We start from the raw sequence: 16,392 nt of genomic DNA, 5'->3' as shown, positions 1-16,392 counted from the left end.
GCCCCTTCCCCTGCACCCTACCCTCAGCCGAGCCACCCCATACTTATCCAGGGTAGGGGTGGTGCTGAAAGCGGGCACAACCATCAGGGTAAACCATTTCTCATCGCCCAAGTTGCGAGTAGGAAGGAAGGAGAGAATACACTTGCTCTCTATGTACAGCCCCCCCAAACCCCGCGCAACACAACAGCCAATAGGAGACGTGGAGCCACGCGCGCCTTTAAAGCATCGCAAGAACCCTGCCCCGCCCTCTCCGATGCTAAGGGACAAGCACAAGGCGGAGTTTTCACAGACGCCATTTTTTCCTGAAAAAAACTTGTTCTTGCTCTCCTTTACAGCCTTCCATTGTTTTAACTGTTGTTGCATTCTTCTCGTGGGTCCTGTCAGGCAGGTAAAAAACAAACAACAGACCAACTCAGGCGCACTGCGGCGGGCCAGGGTTGTTCGCACTCCACTTCTCGCAATACCCAGGCCTGTCTCACCACGGTCCACACGGAGGGCGGGGTGAATTAGAAGCCATCTCTGCCCTGATAGGCAGCTGCCTTACGCAATGGGGCCGCAGTGGGTCCCCATGGGGGGTGGGTGGAGAGAGGGCGGATGTATTAATTGCCTGGCGGCAGTGGTGGATGCGTGTGGTGGTGAGAGCCGCTCATCTCGCCTTTGTACGTGGTGGGGGTAGGTAAGCGTAGTTTGTACACGTAGCTGATGAAGGTGAGGAAGGAGTGTCGCGCACGCGCCGAGGGAACTGTAACTGTTGATTGCGCCCCTGTCGATGCTGCTGTGTGATATAGTAGCGGAGGAGGCCCGAGTCGTCACCAGAGATTTTTGTGGGTTCTCGGAGGGACAGCGCACCTCTCCGCTGGTGGGGCGGTGGAATTGGGTAGGTCTGGGAAGTGCTGCGTGGAGAAGGGAACTAGGAGTGACTCCTTAGCTACTGTGGAGTAGCTTCGCGCGACGTGTGGGCTCAAGGGGCCTTCCCTATGCTGAGGGAAGGGTGAACAGAGTCATCTGTGTTTCTGCCGGTAGCCATCGCGTCTCGGCGACCTTTGTGCGGATACGGTGGCCGAATCGGTGCGGCTTCCAGAGTAGCGGTGTGGTGGAAGCTGGTTGCACTAGTGGATGCGTGCTAAGGCTGGAGAAGTGGCTGCCGCTGCCTTCCTGCGCCTACCCAGGGTAACTGCATGGGGCGAGCGTTTGGAATTATGGTAGGCAAAAAGAACGAGCGCTTTCGGCTGTAGCCTGTACGAATGCGGTCGTGCCAAACCGATTGGGGAGCGCTCTACGGTAGGGCCTGCTCTTAGGGACGATTGCATATTTTTTTTCTTCTAGTAGGATCATTGTACTTGGTCGCACCTGCTTGAGCTCGGGTAAGGGCCGCTGAATGTCTCCTTTGTGTCTTCCCCGGGTAGAGTGGGGGAAACGTGACCGCGTGGTGGTGGGTGGTGTGTTTTTTTTTTTTTTCTTTTCTTTTTTTTTTTTTCTTTTTTTTTTTTTTCCTCCTCTCCTGGTTCCGCCTACCAGTGGGTAGGCGCCATTGTAGCGGCCGCCATTTCTGCTGGTTACTGCCACGGCGGAGGTAGGTCTAGGGCTGTGGGGGTTATGTAATTCAGTCTCCTCCTCCATCCTCGCCTAGGGAGTGAGCTGGGCTTCAGAGCGCTCTGCGGTGGGTTGGCTGGTTGTGGAGGTCCTGCGAAGAGTAAGGGTGAATGTCAGCCAGACCAGACCCTGTTGCGGAAGGGGAAGCGTCCGGGCGGGAACGGGGTAGTTAGTTCCGGAGGGAGCGGGGTAGAAAAGCGCCGGCATCTCATAGCCCTCTACTCGCTCTCCGTGCCTGCTTTACCCTTCCGACGTTTTTAAAAAAATACTGCATTAGTCAATTTAATCCCGCAAAGTCTCATTTTATCCAACAGCGCACAGTAGCTAATTGAGAACATCTTGTCCCGAACACTATTTCGCTTTGTCCCCTTGCAATTCTAAATTCTTGGGAAGTTTGTAAATAAAGAGGGTCTGGAAAGGCTAGCCATTTGAATCTGGTGAAACTTCCATTCCGGTGGTCTTTCTCCCCCTCCCCCGCCAACGCCTGCTGCTAGCCTGCAGAAACAGGGTAACTTGCGAATGAACAGATGATTGAAAGGATGTTTTCGAAAGTACCTCAATTTTTCTTGCTGAGTACTTAAGTGTGAACCATTTGCTCAGGCTATGGAAGTTGAGCAATAAAAAGCAAGGGGGGGGGGGGGGATACCATTCTTTATCTGCTTTCTGTACAAATTAACTTTTTAAGAGAATAAGGTGCAAAATTGTTCTGCCTGGTTTTCTATTGTGCTTCGCAAGTGTTCTCACGTGGACTTATCTCTGTAAAGATTTTCTTTGTTGTTTTAGTACCTGATTCAAAGCTCAGCTGCTTTTGAGATTGTACATGTATGCAGAGGTTATATGTAACTACAGTGTGGTGTTTTGGGTTTTTTTTTTTAAGATTTTTTTCTAGTGTGGCTTGTGTGTACTTTCTTTTGCTCATCTGTGATATTGGTATGTATGATACAATGCCTGCTAGTAAGTTGATACACACTGGCGCTAATTTTATAAGTTATAGTAACAAGTTTTTATTCCAAGTTATGTCTCAATCTACTGGGTTTTTTATAGCCCCTTTTAAAAAGGAAAATCAAGATGCTTATTATAGAATATGCAAAGAATAGGAACTAGGTAATTGTGCACTTCATGTATCTGATTGCTGAAAGCTAACAAATGATTTGAAGACAGATCATGTCCCGAGTCATTCAGACTATAAGTGTTTCTCTTAAGTTCGCAGACTTGATTATTACTTCTCGTAATGATGTGCTTAGCCTTGTTATGTTTTCTCGCTTATAGAGAAAAGCTTTGCAGCAAACCCTCTGGTCAAAACCCCAGTTTTAGTTGTGAGAATTTAGCCTGTAAGTAAACAGAGCCTGACCTAGGCTGCTGAAGCAGTAGGCTGTTGGGTTTTCATCCCACCCAGAACACTTTAGTCTTGCTCTGCAAGCTTATATGAAACCGGTAAGTTCTAAAAGCAATCATCTCTTTGTTTATCCCTCTCCCTCCCCACTAGATACACTAGTGTGTTTTTTTTTTTTGTTTTTTTTTTTAATTCTACAACAGGCTTTATCTGCATACGTGAGAATAAAAGGTAATGGAGACTGAACAGCAGGAGGAGACCTTTACCAACACAGAGACAAATGGTAAATCTTTTTAGGGGCTATTTTATTTGGGGGGAAGAACCTTTTAAACTCTCACTGTTTCTAACTATTTTGGAATGCTTTAAGTGTATCAAATGCTTGTATTTACAACATTTTTACATTACTTCCATGGATTTATATGTTGGGACTTTTTTGTATCATAAATACATAATTTTTCTTTGGCAGTGTTTTTGATGTGGCATAAGTAAAAGTTATAACTAAGAATTTGAAAAGATTTGATAGCTAAATACTCAGACAATGTGTTCATGTAAAAGTGTTGTCAGGCATATCTGTTTATTGCAGTTTGTTATTTTGAAGGAATGTAAACATATATGAAGTACCTAAATATTAGCTAAATGAAGAAAATGTGGAAGAACTGAAAAATTGTGAAAACTAGTGAAGTGATTCGTGTCAGTTTTTCAAAGCTATTTAAAATACTGTTGTTCAATCAGTATTTTGGTGTTGGACAAGCTGCTTTTGATCTTTTGGCCTTTAAGGTTTTCTGAATAGTAAAAGAAATGCTAGGTAGGTGATGCTGTTAAATTAGCAAAACTTTCATTTTAGCTGTAGTTCATCGATTAGGAATGAACCTTCAATAATTGATATGTAGGCTGATGAAGTAAAAACCTGTTTCTGTGTTATAGATAATCAGAGTAGATGTCGGAGATTAGTGTTGGGCTAGTAGGAGGGAATGCTTCATTAGGAATACAGTGTGTTAAGTTGATATACAATTTTATTGTTGCTTAGTTAAATATATGTTTGTGTGTTTCTCCCTTATGGACCTATCTACAGGCAAACGTCCTGCAGAAGATATGGAAGAAGAACAGGCCTTCAAAAGATCTCGGAATACAGATGAGATGGTTGAGTTACGCATCTTGCTTCAAAGCAAAGTATGCTTGTTCAGTGTTTCTGCTTATACTGTCACTTAAGAGCAGTAACAAACTGTATGTTGTGGTGTATGTTTATAAAGAACGTGTGCTTTATTTAAAATAACATTAGGGATTTTTGTAAGTGTGCATGAATGTTGGTAGAATTGTTTTGCAATGGTTTTATCTCAAACTTTTTTCCAAGTATAAGTCTTCAACGATCTATGGGACTATTAATTTTTTAAGTACTCATTTGAAAAACAAAGCAGTAGAAATTATGAGCCACTTTCCTATGTTTGAGTGGAACATAATTGTTTCCATGGCAATGACTGAGTGTTAGCCTTTAGAAAGCAAGCAGTTTAGAGAATGATCAGCTTAAAATTGCAAATTAAATGTGAGAGGCAAGATGAGGACTTCTGCAGGATTCTATTGGTTCTCCTAGATTTAATAAATGTAGGAGGAAATGTAGGAGTAATGTTTGGGGGATTACAATCAATTCATTGACTAGTACAAATTATCACAGTAAAATTGCTGTTTATTAATCTCCTGTAGTGGTTCCAGTTGTTACAGATGTTTGTGCTGTTTGAAGTAACTCAGACTTGTGTAGGAGCGGGGGAATGTTACCTGAACTCTGCATGGCATTTCTGAGAAGTAGTCAAGTTGCATGTAGTGTTGCAAAATGTTTGTGGTCCTGTTAGCATTATGTATGAACTGCATAATAACAATGAATTTGCACATAGTTCTTAAAATAGCCTACTAAAAATAGTTTTACAATTGTCACCCTTGATTATGTGAGTTTATTCCTGTTGATTTTTAGCCACTGGAGACTAGTGATTGTTCATATTTGCCCTGCATTCTTCAGACTATACTTACCTGAGTGGTCAGTTGAGTTAGGCAGATTTGAACCAAAAGTAGCATTTGAAATTATCAAATGTTTGAAGGGCAAGTGAAGTTTGCGAACATATTTTAAAAAAAAAAAAGTTATCAAACTAACAAAATTCTTGACCTACGTAACATGCATGGAATCCCATAAGGTATTTTTTTTTCAGCTATACTTGTAGTTAAGTGATGGTTTTAACATGCAGAATTGTCTAGAAACTTGAATTTGAAATTGGAATGACATTTTTATTTCTTTCAAAACTCACTGGTGAGAGCTGTTCTGACTCTTTCGTTCTTCATGGTAAAAGCGTGTTAGTTTATTTTGATTTAATTTCAACCATTCAAAGGCAAAACAGGCCTCACCCCTGAATCCATTCCACAAGGTAATGCAGAAATAGATTCTTCATCCTTCAGTTAAAAGTAGTTTGTGCTGTATTAGCATAACGTGACTTCTGAAAACTATTTTCCAGAATGCTGGAGCAGTGATTGGGAAAGGTGGCAAAAATATTAAGGCACTTCGTACAGACGTGAGTATATACAAGTTTGAATTAATTTAACACCTATTCTTTTGGAGCACTGCGTTGAAAACTTGATTGTATATGTTCATAGATATTGGTCAATACAAATCTAGAAAACAATTATAAGCTGTTGAAAAACTTCTCCTCTAACAATCATTATCAGTTTGTGTTGTAATTGAAAGCCAGCTCGTGTTATGTGGGAGGAGAGATTTATATTGAACCTCTGCATTCAAACAGGGTTTCTCTAAATTACATACTTTAAATGAGTTAATATCTTTAATTAGAAATATTGTGACAAAGCTTAAAACCTTTAACTGCCATTTCCCATATGTGTGAATCAGTTGTAGTACTAGTGAAAACTGAGGTGGCTGGCTTAGCCCAGTGATAGAAGAATTATTTAACTTCCTTTAAAAAAGAAAGCATAATGTCCATCTGTTCGTTCTTTTAACAGTTTGGACAAGAAGCACAAAAACATTCATATTAAGGTTGCACAATTTAAATACAGGTTTAGAACAAGAAAGAAACATTCTATTACTTGGAAACACATTTTTAATTGTCATTGCTTGTTTACTTGTACCGGATTGACTCTTGTGGTTAGACATGTTTGCTGTAAATGTTATGTATTTATCAGACTTTGCAATGCTTTTCAGGTTTCATTTGTTTACACTCCTGTACTTGGCATCAACTATTTCAGCAATTCTTTCACACAATATTTGCCAATATATCATTACAGAACTAGTTCCATCAAAGCTCATAAACTATAGTAACTAGAATTGAGCATTAAGTTCAAGTGGTCAGGAATTATATATACACTCAGTAACTTTGGCAGCTAATATTTTTGTTTGGTTTTTGTAAATACATCACTGAAGTCCAGATAATTTAATTGGTCTGGAATGCTAACTTTCCCAACTTGCTAAAGGTTTTGATAATGCAGGTCTCAACAGTGTTTGTCTACATTCGTGAGCCAACCTTTTACTGAAACATTGTTAAAAGTAAAATAGTTTAGTTGGATAAAGTAACTCATTAAGATCCATACTGTTAAGCCACAGTTGATGTAGCAATCCATTATCATGTTAGTTTTCAGAACAACTTAAACTTGCTTCATTAACTGAGAGTTATGAGTATAGTTTGTATTAAATTAAAATGTATTGCTTTTCCCCCCTTTTCCCTCTCCTTGTTTTTTTGGCCATATATCTCCGTTATCCATGTACTGGATCGACTTGCCCCTGCGTTGCCCACCATGACGTTGGCCCATCCGCCCCTGAACGCCCATGTGAAAACCCTGGTTGGCTATGCCCAAAAAATGTGCTTGTTGCCAAACGGGTACCATACTTGACAACTTCTGATTGAATACCCATGCCCAATGCCAACATCCACGAACGCCAATGACCAATGCAGTACAATGCAAGTGTTTCAGTCCCAGACAGCAGTGGCCCTGAGCGGTATGTCCCAACAGTTTATGCCTCACTGCCTGATTAGAAAGAGAGAAATGTATTTCATTACCTGCCTCTTATATAATTAAATAGTATCCCCCTTATAGATAATGTATTGTGGTTTTTTTAAAGTTTTGTGTCTTATTTTCCACATTAAGTCGTTTTGTCACTGAACTACGTGAGTTGGCCACCCAAACAATCCACTAATTTTATTTCAATGGAAATAGCACAGCTTCAAGTGTTGCATATTCACTGTATTATAAATCAAATTGTTTCAAGAGTCTCTTGCCTGTTATCTGTGGCCCACCTTGCTCCCCCCAACATTGTCTGTTCATAATTATTTCTGATGAAATACTAACTCTAGTTCACTTTCCTTTTTGCTTCTTGTTTGTGTTATGGGGGGGGGGGGGGAGGGCGGGCAGGCAGAGGGTGTTTTTGGGGTGGTGGTGTGTTTTTTGTGGTGGTGTGTGTGTTGTTTACCTTGTATTTAGATTTCTTTTTTGTAGAGCCCGTTAGTAATGTAATTTTTATCTGGTCTCTCAACCTAACTCTGGATATAATGTTGACCACTTGCATAATGCCACTTTTTTTTTTCTACAAGGTGTGCCAGTTTTACCAATGTAATGGCAAGGATATATTAAATTAGTGGTGGTGGTAAATGCAAATATTCACTTCTGCTTTCAGTTCTGCATTGATTTCTTGCCCACTTAATCTGAGCCCTTTCAAAAGCTCTCACTTGCTCTCTTTCCAAGATTTACCTAGTCTTAAATTCATCATGCATATGTATTGGGCATAAACAAATATGCATGTGTTATAAACCTGTTCAGTGGATTTACTTTAAATGGGGAATATTAATTTTCAGTTCTGTGTAGCCGATTTTGTGTATGAATATTAAACTTAATTTACTACTTTTCCAACTTCTTTGTATTTTCTGACACTATGGCATCTTAACAGCATCTTGAGTATAAGTGCAGATACAGAGACAATTGGAGAAATCTTGAAGAAGATCATCCCTACTTTAGAAGAGGTATGTCTCTTGGGTTTGTTTCTTGAGTTACCGATTTTGATTAAGCCAAGATAAGCCTCCCTCACTTCAAAATACATGTTTCCTGACTTGTTTAGTCCCCAATTTGAAGTAGCTATAGTGTAATTTTCATCCTGTGTTGCATTGTATGATATCTTAAAATTTTAGCTAATAAGAAAACCTAATTTGACCTCAAAAGGCAAGTACTTAAATGGATGTAATTTTCTTGTAGCAAACGAAGTAATGCAGTTCAGCAGCAAATTGTCATACAATGGTGTTTGGAGAAAAATCTTAACAAAAAAACCCCACCTAAATTAGTATTTTAACCCCCCCCCCCCCCCTTATTTTCCCCCTGACTAATATTTTATTCTTTCCTTGTATGCATCTTGTTTACAGTATCAACACTACAAAAGTAGCGATTTTGACTGTGAATTAAGACTTCTAATTCACCAAAGTCTAGCAGGAGGAATTATTGGTGTCAAGGGTGCTAAAATCAAAGAACTCAGAGAGGTACTGTTTCCTATTCTTTTCTGATTCTCCTTTCATTCTATAAACAAATTAGTTTTGTGTTCGTAAACAGGGAGTATATGCATCATCTGTGCAATAATCCCAAAGTTACTTATGACTTTCTTGCAGAAATAAAGTGGCTGTTGGTGTTAGTGCCTGGAATTATTTTTATAAAACTTTTAAGCATATTAGTAGTAATTTTTATACAAAAGGACAAAAGGTTACTTTTTAAAAATATCGTTCATCATCCCTTATGGAATGAACTGCTAAACAGTTGCTTTTTTAACTTGCACTTGGTTGAAGACCACTACATTCTTTGAAGGACCATTCCTTGTGAAGGAATTTCTAAAAAGCTAGTGATCTCTGAATCAGGAGAATTCCGGATCAGTGTAGGCATATGCTATTGTTTGTGAGATGACTAGACATAATCCTGGCTGCATTGCTGTTTTGCATCTAAAGCACATTTTTATGACATGAAGGTCTATAACTTACAATGAGTATGTGGTCCTTCTACTAATATTTGATCAAGTGACTGTCTACATGAGCCATAATTGAAAGATTTTTAAAAATCAAACCCTTCCTGTTCACTAGCATTTCACAGGAACTCATGTCACTGCATGTCTTAAATATAATGACCTAAAATGTTTGGTAACAACTTGGAAGCAAGTATTCACTTAAAATGATGGGAAGCTTAATGGTCTGGTTTGATTGTTTCTTCAGAAATGTTTTAGTGTCCTAACATGTTTTGTTATCAATAAGCTTATACAATTGTGAAAAATAATTATATTTGAAGATCTGGGGTTTTCTTGTCTTCAACAGAACACTCAGACCACCATTAAGCTCTTCCAAGAGTGTTGTCCCCATTCCACTGATAGAGTGGTGCTTATAGGTGGAAAACCTGATAGAGTTGTGGAATGTATCAAGATCATCTTGGATCTTATCTCTGAGGTAATGCCTTAAACTTCCTATTTTTTTTCATTGACATTCATGAAAGTTGAGATTATTTGGATGGAAAATTATACCTTTCTTTTTTTATTATGAATTTAGTGCCTCTTATTTTTCCAGTAACAAAATAAGTGTTGCCCTGTTAGCACCCTTTGAAATTATTTCCACTTTCTAGAATTGAGATGTACCTTGCTGGACAAGGAAAACATTTTTTGTACCAATGCACTGGTAAAATAAGAAATTTATAATTGTGGAGTAAGTGAGATAAATGCACGTGCCACTCATCAGTAACAACGGTAACACCCTCAAGACCAATAGCCCACATCCTGAAGTGCCACATCTGTTTTTCTCGGTGACTCTACCACTTCACTGGGCAGCCTGTTCCAATGACTGACTGCTTTATTAGAATAAACCTTTATTAGAATAAACCAAACCAGGTTGGAAGAGACCTTCAAGATCATCGTGTCCAACCCATCAACCAATCCAACCCACCCAAACAGCTAACCCATGGCACCAAGCACCCCGTCAAGTCTCCTTCTGAACACCTTCAATGACGGCGACTCCACCACCTCCCCGGGCAACCCATTCCATAGCGCAATCACTCTTTCTGTATAGAACTTCTTCCTAACATCCAACCTGAACCTCCCCTGGCACAGCCTGAGACTGTGTCCTCTTGTTCTGGTACTGGCTGCCTGGGAGAAGAGACCATCATCCGCCTGTCTACAACCTCCCTTCAGGTAGTTGTAGAGAGTGATAAGGTCACCCCTGAGTCTCCTCTTCTCCAGGCTAAGCAGCCCCAGCTCCCTCAGCCTCTCCTCATAGGGCTTGTGTTCCAAACCCCTCACCAACTTTGTTGCTCTTCTCTGGACTCGTTCCAGCAAGTCAACCTCCTTCCTAAACTGAGGGGCCCAGAACTGGACACAGTACTTGAGGTGTGGCCTAACCAGTGCAGTGTACAGGGGCAGAATGACCTCCCTGCTCCTGCTGGCCACACTGTTCTTGATGCAGGCCAGGATGCCATTGGCCCTCTTGGCTGCCTGGGCACACTGCAGGCTCATGTTCATCCTACCATCAACCAGCACCCCCAGGTCCCTCTCTGCCTGGCTGCTCTCTAGCCACTCTGACCCCAGCCTGTAGCACTGCATGGGGTTGTTGTGGCCAATGTGCAGAACCCGGCACTTGGATGTGTTAAATCTCATGCCGTTGGATTCTGCCCATCTGTCCAGCCTGTCGAGGGCCCTCTGCAGAGCCTCTCTACCCTCCAGCAGATCAACTCTTGCCCCCAGCTTGGTGTCGTCAGCAAATTTACTGATGATGGACTCAATGCCCTCATCCAGATCATCAATAAAGATGTTAAAGAGCACAGGGCCCAGCACTGATCCTTGGGGCACACCACTAGTGACTGGATGCCAGCTGGATGTGACACCATTCACCACCACTCTCTGGGCTCGGCCCTCCAGCCAGTTCCTAACCCATCGCAGTGTGCTCCCGTCCAAGCCATGGGCTGACAGCTTGGCCAGCAGTTTGCTATGGGGGATGGTGTCAAAGGCCTTGCTGAGGTCCAGGTAGACTACATCAACAGGCCTCCCCACATCCACCAGGCAGGTCACCTGATCATAGAAGGAGATCAGGTTGGTCAGGCAGGACCTGCCCTTCCTAAATCCATGCTGGCTAGGCCTGATCCCTTGGCCATCCTGTAAGTGTTGTGTTATTGAACTCAGGATGACCTGTTCCATGATCTTGCCTGGCACTGAGGTCAGGCTGACAGGCCTGTAATTGCCTGGCTCATCCAACCGGCCCTTCTTATGGATGGGCACCACGTTGGCCAGCTTCCAGTCCTCTGGGACCTCGCCAGTGAGCCAGGACTGCTGGAAAATTATGGAGAGTGGCTTGGCCAGCTCATCTGCCAGCTCTCTCAGCACCCTAGGATGAATCCCATCTGGTCCCATGGACTTGTGGGGATCCAGGCTGCTAAGGAGAGTTCCAACCACCGCCTCATGGAACATAGGGAAACTGTGCAGCTCCCTGGCTCCTTCTGCTAGCTCTGCAGGCCAGCTGTCAGGAAGACGTTCTGGCCTTCTAGTAAAAATTGAGGCAAAGAAGGTGTTAAGTATCTCTGCCTTTTCCTTATCCTTGGTTACAATGTTCCCCTCCGTGTCCACCAAGGAGTGGAGGTTTTCCTTCCCCTTCCTCTTACTATTAATGTATTTATAGAAGGACTTTTTGTTGTCCTTCACAGTAGAGGCCAGTTTAAGCTCCAAGTGTGCTTTTTGCCTCCCTAATTCTCTTCCTACAAGACCTAGCAACATCCTTAAACATTCTGTGGGTTGCCTCCCCTCGCTTCCAAAGGTGATACACCCTCTTTTTTTCCCTCAGTTCCATTAAAAGTTCATGAACCATCCAGGCTGGCCGTCTGCCCCGGCGGCTCATCTTCTGGCACATTGGCACAGCCTGTCCCTGAGCCTTCAACAATTCTTCATTGAAGTAGGTCCAGCTCTCCTGGACCCCTTTGTTTTTAAGGGCTTTATCCCAAGGAACCCTCTGAATGAGTTCCTTGAGTAACCCGAAGTCTGCCCTCCGGAAGTCCAGAGTGGAGGTCTTCTTGCCGCCCCTCTTGGCTTGACCAAAAACCGAGAATTCAATTATCTCATGGTCACTGGACCCCAAACACCCTCCAACCACCACATCGCCCACCAGTCCTTCCCTGTTGGTGAAGAGGAGGTCAAGCATAGCCTTGCCCCTGGTAGGCTCTCGCAGCACCTGGGAGAAGAAGCTGTCCTCCATGCATTCTAAAAACCTTCTAGACTGTCTCCTCTCTGCCGTGTTGAGTTCCCAGCAGATGTCAGGCAGGTTGAAGTCGCCCACGAGAACAAGGTCCGGAGATCTTGAGACAGCCCTAAGCTGCCTATAGAATGCTTCGTCAACATCTTCCTCCTGGTTGGGTGGTCTATAACAGACTGCTCTTTCAGTAAAGAAATTCTTTGTAAAATCCACTTTAAGTCTTCCCATATGCAACTTGGGTCCATTACCTCTTGTCCTGTCATTAGTTCTTTGGGAGAAGAGATCAACACGGGCCTCACTCACCACCTCCTTTGAAGTAGTTAGAGACAGCACTACCTTACTCCTTCTGGCCATGCCATTTCTGATACAGGCTGGGATGCCCTTGGTCTTTCTGGCTACATGGGTGCACTGCTGGCTCATGTTTAGCCAGCTGTCAGCTAACACCCTTGGGTCCCAAGCCTGAGGAGTTGAGGGTGCTGAGAGACCTGGCAGATGAGCTGGCCAAGCCACTCTCCATTTTCCACTAGTCCTGCCTCACTGGTGAGGTCCCAGATGACTGGAAACTGGCCAATGTCATCCCCATCCACAAGAAGGGTTGGATGGAGGAACCCAGAAACTACAGGCCAGTCAGCCTGACCTCAGTGCCAGGGAAAATGATGGAGCAGATTATCCTGGCGGCAATAACTGCACACCTGGTGGCTGGCCAAGGGCTCAAGTCCAGCCAACATGGATTTAGGAGGGGCACGTCCTGCCTCTCCAACCTGATCATCTTCTATGATCAGGTGACCTGCCTGATGGATGTGGGGAGGCCTGTGGATGTGGTCTACCTAGACTTCAGCAAGGCCTTTGACACTGTCCTCCACAGCAAAATGCTGTCTAAGCTGTCAGCTCGTGGCTTGGACCGCATCACTCTGGGTTAGGAACTGGCTGGAGGGCCGAGCCCAGAGAGTGGTGGTGAATGGTGCCACATCCAGCTGGCGGTCAGTCACCAGTGGTGTCCCCCAGGGATCAGTGCTGGGCCCCATCCTCTTTAACATCTTCATTGATGATCTGGATGAGGGGATTGAGTCAGTCATCAGCAAATTTGCAGATGACACCAAGTTGGGAGCAGATGTTAGTCAGTTAGAAGGTAGAAGGGCTCTACAGAGGGACCTTGACCAACTGGACAGATGGGCAGAGTCCTACATGATGGCACATGATGGAATGGCATTTAACAAATCCAAGTGCCAGGTAATGCACTTTGGCCATGGCAACCCCATGCAGAGCTACAGGCTGGGGTCAGAGTGGCTGGAGAGCTGCCAAACAGAGAGGGACCTGGGGGTGCTGATTAATAGCCGCCTAAACATGAGCCAGCAGTGTGTCCAGGTGGCCAAGAAGGCCAATGGCATCCTAGCCTGCATTAGGAATAGTGTGGCCAGCAGGAGCAGGGAAGTCATTGTGCCCCTGTACTCTGCATTGGTTAGGCTGCACGTTGAGTACTGTGTCCAGTTCTGGGCCCCTCAGTTTAAGAAGGACATAAGAACACTTGAATGTGTCCAGAGAAGGGCAATAAGGCTGGTGAGAGGCCTTGAACACAAGCCCTATGAGGAGAGGCTGAGGGAGCTGGGATTGTTTAGCCTGGAGAAGAGGAGGCTCAGGGGTGACCTCGTTGCCCTCTACAACTACCTGAAAGGTGGTTGTATCCAGGAAGGGGTTGGTCTCTTCTCCCAGGCAACCAGCACCAGAACAAGAGGACACAGTCTCAAGCTGCGCCAGGGGAAGTTTAGACTCGAGGTGGGGAGAAAGTCCTTCACCAAGCGAGTCGTTTGTCATTGGAATGGGCTGCCCAGGGAGGTGGTGGAGTCAACATCCGTGGAGGTGTTCAAGAGGGGATTGGATGTGGCACTTGGTGCCGTGGTCTAGTCATGGGGTCTGTGTTGATAGGCTGGACTCAATGATCTTTGAGGTCTCTTCCAACCTTGGTGATACTGTGTTGTGGGTTAAGTTAATTTGCATTTTAAAATAGCAATTAATTTAATGAAATAAAATAATTGTAATAGTCCTAACCAGGGGGAGGGGTGGTGTTTTCTCTTTTTTTTTTGGTTTATTGTTTTGGTGTGTGGTGTTGTTTTTTGCTTTTTCAATTTTTGTGGGTTGATTGGTTTGTTTCTCTTTTTGTGCATTGTAGTCTCCCATTAAAGGACGGGCCCAACCTTATGATCCCAATTTCTATGATGAAACATATGACTATGGTGGCTTCACAATGATGTTTGATGAGAGAAGGGGACGTCCAGTAAGCTTTCCAATGCGTGGAAGAGGAGGCTTTGATCGAATGCCTCCTGGTCGTGGTGGACGACCTATGCCTCCGTCAAGAAGAGATTATGATGATATGAGCCCTCGCAGAGGACCTCCACCACCTCCACCGGGTCGTGGTGGCAGAGGTGGCAGTAGAGCTCGTAATCTTCCCCTTCCTCCTCCACCACCTCCTCGTGGCGGGTAAGCTGTTGCATAAGTACGTCAAACTTGACTAAAATGTACTGAATTATGCTGTTTCCCAGACTTGTTTCATGTTCCATGTTGATAGTGATTTGTATTGGGTTTGGCTGAGGGTGAGTTGTCCCCAGAGCATATTTTTTTTTTTTTTTTTTCCTGTAGTGGTAGCTGGAAAGGGTGTTGGTAACACACCAGTGTTTTGGTTACTGCTAAGCACTAAGGCTGTGCTTTTACAACATCCCCCCCTTCTTAGCAGTGGGCTGAAAGGTGGGCAAGATCTTGGCAAGCGATGCAGTCAGGCCAGCTGACCCAGGCTGACCAAAGGGGTATTCCATTGCCATATGATGTCAGCTCAGATATAAAAGCTAAGGAAAAGAAGGAAGTGTGGCGACTTTTATTGATGGCATTTGTCCTCTGGAGCAACTGCTATATGTATTCAAGCCCTGCTTCCTGGGAAGTGGCTGGACATCATCTGCTGATGGGAAGTAGAGAATAGTATTGTTTGCTCTCGTTTCCACATGTGGCTTTTGCTTTTTGTCGTATTAGATTGGTTCAATCTTGACCTATAGGCTTCTTGTTATATTTTCCCTTTCCCCTGTCCATCTAAGAATGGCAATGGTAGAGTGGCTTTGGTGGGTATCTGGCCCCCAGTCAGGACCAAACTGCCTCATGATTATGCAGGATTGAGTGTTCATTGCACCAGAGAATTCTGAGAAGCAATTGAATTATTTCTGTGATGTAGGAAGCTCCTATGCCTATAGTGAGTAGTTTTGTAACTTTTATGTTCTGAAGAACTTGACTAAAGCATTCAGAAGTTCATAGCTGTGTACAAATACTGAAAATTTGCAAGCGAACATATAAACTAGTTTATAACATGACTAATGTGCTGCTGCTTTCTCTCATTTTTAGGGATCTTATGTCTTATGACCGAAGAGGTAGACCTGGAGACCGTTATGATGGAATGGTAAAAGTTAAAATTCCTATTGTTTTGTTTAGTAAATGGTTACTGCTTCCAACATCTGGGGAAACTGTTCTCAAATACATACATTTACAGTGTCTGAAGTATGTGTGCTTCTGATTAAACTTTGATATCCACCGAAATATTTTGGCCATACAAATGGTACCTGCAAGATGATGACCGTTTTGGGGTGTGAAGGGTATTTGGGATGTGATCTGCTGTGTGGTTTTAGTTTGTGGGGTGTTTTTGGTTGGAATCAAAAGTTGGTAGAGCACAGTCCCTGCAGATTTTATTACATGGGCCTTCTTTTAGACTTTGGCATTTTAATCAGGATTATATAAATAGGAATTGGAGGCTTTATAGATCAAGAAAGCACATCAGAACAATGTTTTTCAACAGATGTTACAGATATTATTCATGTTCTCTTAAATTCTAGTAAAGAGTTGTAGTTGGCCTGGCAGATGATGGCTTTTTCAAAAAATGGAAAAAAAAAAGAGGGGGGGGGAACCCAAGCAAGTACTCTAATTCCAAATGTTTTGGAGGCAGAATCACTGATAAGTTGAATTTTAAATGAAATTCAGGTGTTTTGGGGTGGGGGAGAATTAAAAAATGCTTAAGATATTCTTCCATGTTGTATTCTAAAATTGACTTTCTGGGAGTCACACACTGATATATCCTCTTTCCTGGGAAGAGAAATCATAGGTACCTGTGGTTAACAATCTTTGTTTGGCACATTGCTTGAGGTGACAGATGAGACTTATTTTATTTAAAATAATGGAAGAGAAAGAAGGTGAGGAGCTATG

At 43.2% G+C, this 16,392-nt stretch overlaps 1 protein-coding gene across 15 annotated transcripts in view; it reads left to right on the top strand.

Annotated features, from left to right (window-relative positions):
- Positions 1–290: 290 nt before the first annotated feature.
- The window catches only part of HNRNPK (heterogeneous nuclear ribonucleoprotein K), a 28,923-nt gene continuing 12,821 nt past the window's right edge, over positions 291–16,392 (top strand). Inside the window, exons 1-11 of one of the 15 annotated variants that reach the window (XM_068155417.1) lie at positions 693–877; positions 1,024–1,170; positions 3,130–3,209; positions 3,987–4,096; positions 5,422–5,478; positions 6,868–6,911; positions 7,857–7,929; positions 8,323–8,436; positions 9,253–9,381; positions 14,327–14,634; positions 15,541–15,595. In XM_068155417.1, coding sequence (XP_068011518.1) covers positions 3,161–3,209; positions 3,987–4,096; positions 5,422–5,478; positions 6,868–6,911; positions 7,857–7,929; positions 8,323–8,436; positions 9,253–9,381; positions 14,327–14,634; positions 15,541–15,595 — 939 coding nt within the window. In that variant the 5' untranslated portion in view covers positions 693–877; positions 1,024–1,170; positions 3,130–3,160. The other 14 variants (XM_068155412.1, XM_068155420.1, XM_068155410.1 and 11 more) reach the window with 14 other exon arrangements.

The sequence above is a fragment of the Melanerpes formicivorus genome, unplaced genomic scaffold, assembly GCF_026170545.1.
Source record: "Melanerpes formicivorus ecotype bairdi unplaced genomic scaffold, bMelFor1.0.p_v2 SCAF_31, whole genome shotgun sequence".
NCBI lineage: Eukaryota > Metazoa > Chordata > Aves > Piciformes > Picidae > Melanerpes > Melanerpes formicivorus.
The sequence above is the reverse complement of the archived record's forward strand: the minus strand, read 5'-3'. Positions and strand labels throughout refer to the sequence as shown.